This window comes from Fukomys damarensis, unplaced genomic scaffold (assembly GCF_012274545.1).
Source record: "Fukomys damarensis isolate Sample0158 unplaced genomic scaffold, DMR_v1.0_HiC HiC_scaffold_18, whole genome shotgun sequence".
Lineage (NCBI taxonomy): Eukaryota > Metazoa > Chordata > Mammalia > Rodentia > Bathyergidae > Fukomys > Fukomys damarensis.
Genome location: NW_022900930.1, coordinates 10,450,714 through 10,458,991, shown reverse-complemented (window position 1 = coordinate 10,458,991; position 8,278 = coordinate 10,450,714). Strand labels below are relative to the sequence as shown.

Sequence of the window (8,278 nt, the reverse complement as noted above, 5' to 3'; positions counted from 1 at the left end):
AAAAAAAAAAAAAAAAAAAGGCAATTCAAAGGGTCATAAATTCACGCTAAACTGTTCTGAACTATGCTCACCCATCAGCAGTTCACTCCCCACAGATATATGAAGCTATCTTGAACTTATTTAAGGCAATTTAAAACATGTTTGGAATATGCTGCTTCGAGGGGTCAAGAATGCCTGACTTGCACTGGTGCTGAATAGATAAATGCTTTGTTTTTTGAAATTTCTGCCTTTTTGGCTTCTAAGTTAAAAACAAAGCCCTTACATTCATTCCAACGTTGGATTAAGCATTACACAAGGCAAAGCACTACACAGATATAACCCCTGCTCTTGTGCAACCTGCAGTCCCAGCCAGAGAGTGGCTCTAAGCTTTCTGGACATACTAACTCAGGGAGCAGTGGCAGAATTGCTGCATTCCCCACAAATCAGAGTACTGGGGCAGAAATCAGATGAAGGGAGCTGTAACACTGACCTTGCTGGGTCGGCGCACCTGCATTCCAGCACAGCACACTTTAGGGCCTGGGGATCTGATGAAGCAGGCAGTGACCCTGAAATACTGAACCACTCACCCTGCTTCAGCAGCCTCCAGGAAAAGGCCCTCCAGGACTGCTGGTTTTAGGAACTGCTACACCCACAGCAACCTGACAGCAGACGCCTCTGAGTTGGAGGGATGAAAAACACACAATTATCTTCAAATCCAGAGAGGCCAGAAGAAAAGAGCTATGTGGGCTCTCACACATTCCTCGCCTCTGCTGCTGCTTTTCCTTCCTATTCTGCTGCTGTGTGAATGATGTCATCAGACCTGGGATCCACTGGATCTAAGTTTGTCCCTCATTGGCCATCGGTGGGTAAATTTCTAAATCTCTCCGAGGGGTTTCCTAATCTGTAACATGAGGAAGGGTAACACCTAGATTATAGAATTTTGAGGTTAGTGATAATGTACATAAAGCGTACTTCTAATCTATGGTAAATCTGATGATGACCCTGACACTGCTGAATTATTTCTGTCACCTTTTGGTTGCCCATGTAAACACAAGGCATATGGAAAAGAGGGGATAAATTCCCTAGGAGCCTCCCTATCAGAAACAGATCAACTGGTCACCAAGGAAGTTTGCATCCCAGAATGGGACACTGGGTTCTCAAAGGTGTGGCTTCCCAGAGGTGTACACAGCTAATAAACCTTAAGCATCTGACGCTTCTGACCAGGCAAATTCTCTTCCAGAGCCGCTACCATCCAGATCCAAAAGAATAAGTAGGATGGGCCAATTTCCTGTACTTCTCAGTAAAAATCCTAACTCTGCCTGCCCGTCTAACATCTGAGAGCTTCCCGCTCCACCAGTCTGTATTCCAAATCTTTTTGTTCCATGGGCTGCCAGCACTGCTCACAGAAAGGACAGGGGCCTCTCCAAACAGGAACAGAGTATGTGCAGGTGGCAAAACTCAGGGACTTCATTTTGCTAAAGCTGGTCCCCTGAACATCAAAGCTGCCTACCAGTATACAGAGAAATATTTTTGCATTGTCCACACTGGCACCGAATGGGGACTTAGTAATTCACAACTGCACCCACTAAGCATGTCACCCATGCTTAAGTAACAGTGAACTTCTGGTTTCACCCTTCCAAGCCCTCCAGAGCTGCCTACAGTTTCCTCCCTAAGAAGAGAGCACTTAGAAAATGAACCAGTCATCATTCACAAAACAGAGCTTCACTGATTCAGCAAGCCATTCTATTAGTAACTGTACAATGAGTACCTGTTTTCAGAATAGTTTTATATCTGAGACAGAATACACAGAATACATATAGAAGAGTCGGAATATCGGGGACCAGAACAGAAAAAGATCTCTACCGCTGCAGTGTGTCACTAGCTTTACACCAACACTAGAATATTAGATGTTGTCTGGGCATTGTTCAGCCCTGTTCTTGGCACATATTCAATGCTCAACATGCGTATCTCCCCTTTCAAAACCTTTTTTCATTTCTGATCAGGTTGGTCCAGGGAAGCATCAAACTTTATCTGATGTACCAACTGTCCCCTGGTCCCCACTCCAAAAGAAAAGACCTGGGACTCCACGTCGTATTTAGTACCTAACGCTGCAACACCCAGTGATACATGATAGTGACCGAATGCCAGAGGTTGTAGCATTTCCCTATCATTCCTTCAACTCCACTCCACAAGGAAGCATTCTCTTATTACTTTTCCAAAGAATATTTGACAGAGAAATATAAACTGAGAGATTCAGAGTCTGTCTTTCCTTTTCTGGTCCTGTAAACATAAAGGGTTCTGATACAGATTGCAAATCAGCTTTATACTAAGGGTGGTGCAAAAAAGCAAATGGTCAATAAGGTAAGTGAGCCAAAATTCAATGTAAAGTCCCCAACTTAGAGAATTCAATCTGTAAACTTTCACAGACACAAATGGGCCTCACATTATGAACGTTCCTAGATGGGAACAAATTGCAAAAGTAGCATGTGTGTCTACTTTACCTTTTTTTTGGTGGGGGGGGTACCAAGGATCAAACTCGGGACCTTGCACTTGCACCACTGAGCTAAAAGTCGGCTCTCTACCTCACCATTTTTTTTTTGGTACCGGGGATCGAACTTGGGTCCTTGCACTTATGAGGTAGACGGCAGAACCACTGAGCTAAATCCCTGGCCCTATCTTTCCCTTTTAAGGTAACTGTAAAAGTAAAAATACTTTATAGTATTTGTATACTTGTTTTTTTTATGCTTTGCACTGTATGTTTGTCAAAGGTGCGTAAGACTCATTTTATCAGACTTAAGAACATTCCCTGGAATGCAATGTGTTCTTAAATCGGGGACTTCCTGTAACAGGAGCTGTCTCCACCTAACCCCAACCTTAATGACCAATCCTTTATCTGTCACTTACGAATATAGGTGGACTCCATTTTTAGAAATTCTACATATCTAATAAACTAGGGTGATTTTCTGTTTTTAAGGAATACCTGTCACTACCAAAGGAACTACTGAACTCCTTTTAGTGAATTTAGGAATATACCTTGAGCCTTAGAAGAACAGGCTTCACACTGCTGTGGTTTATACTGAGATGCCCCCTCAAAGCCTCACGCCCTCCTGAGTGGGACTTCAAGAGATGACTGGATTGTGTGGGTGTGACACTTACAAAGCAGCCCACTGACGGAGCTAAATGTGAAGCTGAGAGGCGAAGCCCGGCCAGAAGAGGTGGGTGGGGTGTGGTGGGACGGGTGACGCCCTTATTCCTCCCTAGCTCTTTCTGCCTGCCAGCTAGCAGCAATTCTCCTCCACCCTGGCCCTCCACCATACTGCTGTGCCCCGAAGGTGACGAAGGACTGAAACCTCTACAAGCTGTGAGCCAAAATCAACCTTTCTTCCTTAAGAGTTGTGGATGTTGGGTATTGTGTCTCAGCACGAGAAAGAGACACACACTACCATCTCCAGCTTAGGTTCTGATTTGTGTGCAACTAAATGATCGCTGCTCCCAGACTGGCCGTTTTCTTCTGAGCGGGCTGTTTCTTGGGCTTCTTTCCCATGACCCTCACTGGCAACTGCAAGACCACCTCTCCTGTGGGTTTCTGCAGCTGCAGCCGGACAGCACAATTCACAGGAACCTAGTGATGGACAAGGCTCTGGCCCCTCGCTCCATCAACCCTTATCAGCCACCTCTCTGGTGAGAACACAGGCCAACTCCTGAGGGAGCCCAGCTCTTCACCTAGGCCTCAGTGGACTGAGCAAGATGGCAGAGGCCAAAGCTCCCACAGCCCTGGGGAAGGGAGCAGTCAGGGTGAACTTCCTGAGGGCAGGGATAAAGCTCCAGAGGCTCTAATGCACCTTGGCCCCGGGCAAGCTTGTCACTACTTTTCAGTCTGCAGAGTCATGAAAGAAACATTAGGTTTGGGTCTCCCCACCACCACCACTACTGGGGACCAAACTTAGGACACTGTGCTTGCCAGGCAGGCATCCTGAGGTACATCCTGGCATGTTTTGGTTTTTGAAGACTGAAAACTGAATTTGAAAATCACCTCCTCTATTTTTTCTGCTCTTGGAAATAATTGTGGTGGGCAGCAAGGGATTACTTTTAATGGAATTCCAGGGGAAAGAGATCTTTTCAGTTTCCCATTTTTAATGTTTTAACCAATACCCTACAATTTTTTTTTTTTTTCTGGTTCCAGGGACTGAACTCAAGACCTTGCATTTGTGAAGCAGGCACAGGCGGCAGCACCTCTAAGCTAAATCCCTGGTCCATACAACTACAATTTTTTGCCTGATTCCAGTATATTCTCCCCATGACTTCACCTCACAGAGGCAAAGACCACGTCTCTTCCTCCTCTAATAAAGACTCCTGTGGGACCCCTCTCTCAAGACCTAATCTAACCGTAATCACTTCCCAAGGGCCCCATACCTCCACCTACCTGCACACAGAAGGGTGGGGGCTGGAGCTTCAGTGTATGAATCAGTGCAGGTGGAGGGCAAAAACATTCAGCCCACAGCACCAGACCCATGTCACTAACCCGGGCAATTCAGTCTCTCAGGAAGGGCCTCCCCACCCTATCGCAGGAGGTGGTAAAGCTTCTGGGACAGGGAGACTGAGGAGTCAAAAAATCTAGGAGAGCAGTCACACCATACACTCTTGCATGGTACGAAGGCAGGTTACTTCACAAGCATGCAATCGTGAAACTAGAAAATATAATACCTTTAGAATCAAACTCATTGTTGTCTGAGCCCCCAAATATTCAGGGTTCACTGGATTTTCAGGCTTCCATAGTCCCTGTCCCAAACAGAAGCCCAGGCACTGTGTCTGGCTCACCAACATGCAGTTTTTAAAAACAATCCTTAGTGAAAGGAAAATAAAGGGGCCCATGCAATGAGTGTTTCATGAAGCTAGAAGTATTCAAAGAAGTATCTTCATCTAAATAGAAGCTTCCTATGTCTTTATTAAAATTCTTCTCTTAGAGCTGGGGATACAGAGCATGTACTTAGTATTTGTGAGGCCTTGGGCATCAAATTCAGAAATAAAAATACAAATTTAAATTAAAATAATAAAATACCAGTCTTGATAAAACTGATCGTGATGGAATGTATCAGTACCTTTTCAATGGTCCTAAAAAAAATAAAAATTGAAAGTCTTAATGCTATTACTCCACTTTTTTAAAAAACCATAGCCATACTGCAATTTCCAACTTGATTACCAGTAGTAAGTCTAAACTTTGATGGAGGAAGGTATACATTTTTTAAAAAGGCAAAACACAGGGGCAAGGGGATGGCTCAGGGGAGGCGTTCCCCAACCTGTGTCAGGAGGCCCTGGGCTCCATCCCCACGATGTGGGGGGCGGGGGGGCAGCAAAATACAAAACCATACTTTGTTTTCTTTTATTCACCACAAAAATACTGCAAGAAAAAAATGAGTACAGATCATTTCTAAAACTCAAGATCCCAAGGACAGGAATTTTCATCTGCTTTGCTTGCTGTTGTGACCCTAGCACCCGATAAAGTATCTGGCATATAGATGTTCAACATTTGTTAAATGAATGAACAAAAATAAAACAGTAACAGTCAAACATAATCCCACTACCTTGAAATAAGCACTTCTAGAAAAAGATTTGACTTTTTTGTGTGACTTCATCCACAACAAATTAAAAATTTACCAAGCTTCAGAGCTGGGGTTGTAGCTCAGTGGCAGAGCACTTGCCTAGCTTGTATAAGGCTTGGGGTTCATTCCTAGCACTGCAAAAAAATTAGAAAATAAAAATATATCAAGCTTTAGAATGACAATAATGCATCTTACTTAGTAAATGACTAGTTGGATACTTTAAACTGCTATCTGGCCTCCCCAAGGGAGGTCTCCTGGTACTATTTTTGTGTGTGTATGTCACTCTCCTGCTCAAAATCCTTTCAGAGTTCACTGTGCATGGAGAAAATCCATTTTAGGCTGGGGATGTAGCTCAGTGGTACTGCACTTGCCTAGCAGCCTCAAGGACCTGAGTCTGACCCCCAGTACTGCAGGAAAAAAAAAAAAAAAAAAAAGAGACAGACAGACAGGTGGGCAGACAGAAAGAATCCATTTTTTAAAAAGCCAGTTTCCTGTTTTTTACTTCTCTTAGAGTAAGAAATACCCTTTGCTCCAGTAAAATACAATTATTCAATGAAACTTGCTCTATGTCTTTGCCTCAGACCCGTCTAAGTAAAAAAAATATGTACTATGTACACGTACCAACTCCCCACAAGAAATGCAAACATTATGTACTAGTAAACATGTACTAATAAAGAAAATAATCATAAAAAATACACATCTTCTAAAGATCCAAAGATGCTGTCGTCTATAAACCTCCCCATGGTGCCAGGCAGAAGAATTCCAGCTCTTCTCTGAACTACGACTGGTTATTGAAAGAGCACCCTACTCTGGGATTGACTGCCTCTGTTTGGTATCCCCCACTGTATTATAAATTCTTTAAAGGAATGGGGCCTCTGTCTTACAGATGTTTGCATCTACCGTCTTCTCTGTCGGCCTCAATCTGAGAAGGGAGTATATGAGGACGTACTTCAGAAAAACTCAATCTTCCCTGCACCTGTGTGGAAAACACTGCACATAATGTCTTAGTATTGCAACTTCCAAGAGTCCACATAACTACAATCCTCGAAGAAATCTACACCTGTATCCTCCTATTTGTTGTATCTTCTCTGATATTTACTGCATACCTACATCCTTTCTTGTAATAAAAACCAGAAGCCAGTTTGAGAAGAGCTTTAATGTAATGTCATTAAAACATTAAATAGAGGATTTCCTGAATTTGTAAAAGCTTAGAAGTCAAAGGGGCTGCAGGAGAATGAGGTAAGCAAGACCAGGCACTCCATAAGGAGACTGATCTTTCCATGTATTCAAATTGCTAGCAGGAACCTAAAACTCTGGCCAGCCCCTTCTTGATCAATACTAGTAGAACTTGCAATGACAGCAGGTGCCACAGGCTACTGTGACACCAAGAGGAAGGAAGAAAACAAAAATGTGGAGACACAGAGGTGAGAGGCGATGAAGTGTTCTCACAGTTGTGGCCGAGAGGCCAAAGCCTGAGTGGCACTTTCGGTCTGCCTTCTGCACAGAATGACTTCTCCTCCTTCTGGGGTACAGTGTCACAGTGCAAGCTGATAATTAACAGGTACTTTTCCTCTCTCCTTGTCCTACCCTTTGTTTTGAACTTGAAAAAAGACCGGAAGAGGGAGTCAGCCTTCGAAGAGCCGTTCTCTACTTTCATTCACTTCTCACAACAGGATACTGAGCAAGACATTTTGTTGAAACCAAGGAGCCTATGAGACACACACAAACACAAGAACCCATCTCTGCTAAGGACTTCCCAATTTAGTGTAATTTCAGCACCAATCTTCAAAGCCATTTACAGAACTCAACCCGAGTGCCGGATAAGTTCTGGAAGGCGTATATTAACATCAGCAGCATGTACCTCATCCAAATCTTGCCACAGAAAAAGTCCACACTAACAACTCAGAGACAAAACTTCTGTTTAAAAATTTTGAGTTTTTCGCTGGGTGTAGTGGGCACACCTGTCATCCCGTCACTCGGGAGGCTGAGGCAGGAGGAGCACTGCGAGTTCCAGGCCAGCCTGAGCTATACAGCGAGTTCAAGGCTGCCCTCAACTACATAGGGAAACTCCACCTTAAAAAACAAAAAAGTTACAACTCTTTTGGTAGTTTTAAAATCTGCCCAAAACAAACTCAAAAGATCTAACCTATCACCCAATGGAGGGTGGCAAAATACCTGAACAGTCCACATAACTACAATCCTCGAAGTGGCACAGACCTGTAACTCCAGCACTCACACGACGCGTGGGCAGGAGAGTCTCCGAGAGTTAAAGGGGGCAGGACAGTGAGTTCAAAGCCAACCCGAACCACACCGAGAGACCCCCCCGTCTCAGAAAAATAAAAGACCATCTAATCTTCTCTCAAGGCAACACGGATCGGCGGAAGAATTTCTCAAACTCCCAAACCAGGCTGCACCTCAGACCGAGGACCCGAGAAGCCCCAACTCTAGCGATTAGGAAACGCGCGGTCAAAGATGAAGGCTGTGTGACAAATCACCCTGCCCTGGCAGCAGGCGGGAGAAGACCGGACCCCTCTCCTCCGAGGCTACAGCGCTGTCCCCTTCCAGCCCGCCCCCGCTCCGCACACGGGCTGCTCCCATTTTCCAGATGCGGCCCGGCGTCGGGAGACCGGGAGCCAGGCTGTAGGAGTCAGCGCGCTCACTAGCGCTGCACCTGCACGCCGCGCCGCTCCTGCTCCTGC

The 8,278-nt window shown here is 44.8% G+C and overlaps 1 protein-coding gene across 2 annotated transcripts in view; it reads right to left on the bottom strand.

The window, feature by feature from the left end:
* Gsr (glutathione-disulfide reductase) overlaps positions 1 to 630 on the bottom strand; it is a 38,883-nt gene extending 38,253 nt beyond the window's left edge. Inside the window, exon 1 of one of the 2 annotated variants that reach the window (XM_010622106.2) lies at positions 567 to 630. Coding sequence is in view for 1 of the 2 variants with exons in the window: in XM_010622097.3 (XP_010620399.1) it covers positions 470 to 493 (24 nt within the window). In the remaining variant the exon portion in view is untranslated. Of the gene's footprint in view, positions 1 to 469; positions 509 to 566 lie in introns of those variants that run through there. The other variant, XM_010622097.3, reaches the window with a different exon arrangement.
* Between the last annotated feature and the right edge of the window lie 7,648 nt (positions 631 to 8,278).